This window comes from Metopolophium dirhodum, chromosome 1 (genome assembly GCF_019925205.1).
Source record: "Metopolophium dirhodum isolate CAU chromosome 1, ASM1992520v1, whole genome shotgun sequence".
In the NCBI taxonomy this organism is placed as follows: Eukaryota; Metazoa; Arthropoda; class Insecta; order Hemiptera; family Aphididae; genus Metopolophium; species Metopolophium dirhodum.
This window is the reverse complement of record NC_083560.1, coordinates 115,066,285-115,068,439: the sequence shown is the minus strand read 5'-3', so window position 1 is coordinate 115,068,439 and position 2,155 is coordinate 115,066,285. Positions and strand designations below refer to the sequence as shown.

Genomic DNA, 2,155 nt, shown 5'->3' with positions numbered 1-2,155 from the left:
TGATAAAATATAATTACCTAATTTTATCAGTTGAAAAGCAACCTTCAATTGCGTAAGGTAGGTACACATCGTCGAATCGACTACTAGGTAGTTAGTAATAAACGTAAATGGTTATTCGTCGATTCAACTAATAGTTAGTGACACACGCTGTTTTTGGTTCATCGATTTGACTAAAGGGTAAGTAAAATATTTAGTACATTATTTATCTGAAGCGTCATAATAACTGTTATGTAGTTTAAAAATGGCATGTGAACTGGATGATGACGAAGTAATGCGTTTACTTGAAGAAATTAATTCAGATGACAGTGAAATTGAGGACAACATTATTGAAAATTTCGAGGAGAAAGATAGCGATGCTGATCCAGACTATTATCCACCTGCAATTCAAGATGAACATATAACTGAGGTCATCATAAATATTCAAAATGAAGGTAATAAAAAAAAACCTGTGAAAAACAAGGGTAAGAAAAGTACAACCCCCTCCCATGCTAACACCCGTGAAACAGAGCTACTAATAAGTTCCAGATTTTTTTTTGAAAATGACAACGTAGTTGAAAAGAATGGATTTAACTGGAAAAGTAAATGTAATTTGATTCCCTCTACTTCTAAAACCAGTTCAAAAAATATTGTACATATTACCCCAGATCCATTAGGATTTGCTATATTTTCAAATGAACCGGTAGAGTGGATTTTATTATTTTTATCTTTCGATTTGTTAACGAAAATAATCAGTCATATTAATGAACCAATTGTACTCCAAAAATAAAAATATGTAAAAAATGTTCATAATAAAAGTACATTTCAAAATATTAACTTGAATGAATTTAAAGGCCTTTTATGTTTTTTTGATAGCTTCCGCGGCAATGAAAAATAACCATTTAAATGCAGTCAATATATTTGACCTCTCGCTTTGTGGCTATAAGTATCGCTCTACAATGTCACTTGCAAGGTTCAATTGTATAATTAATTGTTTACGATTAGATTCAAAGAATACACGGGACAAAGGAAAAACTATCACCAAATGTTTACCAATTTCTGAAATTTGGGACATTCTCATGAACAACTGTCAAAAGTGGTACAAACCAGGATTATACCTAACAATAGACGAACAATTAGTTGGTTTTAGAGGTGGTTACCTGTTTAAAATAAACATTCCGTCAAAACCAAATAAACATGAAATAAAAATAATTATGATGTGTGACAATTCAATAGAGTATATGATAAGTGCAATTCCATATTGCGGGAAAGGAACTGTCCCAAATAACGTGTCTGCATCAAAAAAAAGGAATCAAACCGCAATATTACAATTGATTATTGGTTCACAAATATTCCTCTTACACAAAAACTACTAAAAGATAACAAACTTACAGTAATTGGTACGATAAAAAAAATAAAAGAGAATTCCCTGTTGAATTTACTGACTTAAAATATGCTAATCAAGCAGTACATACATCGCTATTTTTATTTTCAAACAATTTTACCGCTGTCTCTTACAAATATCTTTTGACATTATATTATAATATACATAAGTATTAATATAGTGGTACCTCGATAACTCGAACGTCTATAAGTAGAATTTGATGGCCTTAGCCATGTGTTGAATTAGGTGGTTATTTAACTTTTGCTAACAATATATCATTTAATGAAACTTTCATGGTATATACTAATATTTAATATAATAGTTTTAATGTCTATGTTTTATTGCATTAGTAATATTTTTTTGTTATAATGCCAATAAATAGTATTAAATATCTCAATTGTAATATAGAAATAATACATATTGATAAAAAGAAATGCATATTATTCTAATATCACATTAATAATATCTGTGAGTTATAATTTCAATAAATACTTTTAAACATCTCAATTTTATTATAACATCACTGTAATAAAAAGAGTGGGCTATTTATTTTAAACTATTGCTATAATGTTATAAGGATATTACCAAGCTAAATATCTTAATATTTACATTAACCCGATATCATGCTAATATCAAAATCATACATTTGCTGTATGGGTTGTAACCTTTATAGTAAGTAGGTACCTATATTATTATATTTTATACACACAGTGACATTTTAAAATTTGTTCGGTAAAAATACATTTAACCTACTAATGCTTAATAGTAAAGTAAATTACTTTAACTACAATAACA

At 28.3% G+C, this 2,155-nt stretch overlaps 1 protein-coding gene across 1 annotated transcript; it reads left to right on the top strand.

Annotated features, from left to right (window-relative positions):
- Positions 1-241: 241 nt before the first annotated feature.
- LOC132952229 (uncharacterized) lies at positions 242-766 on the top strand. The gene has a single exon (XM_061024454.1). The coding sequence runs from the start codon at positions 242-244 to the stop codon at positions 764-766; it is 525 nt and encodes a 174-aa protein (XP_060880437.1).
- The last annotated feature ends 1,389 nt before the right edge of the window (positions 767-2,155 follow it).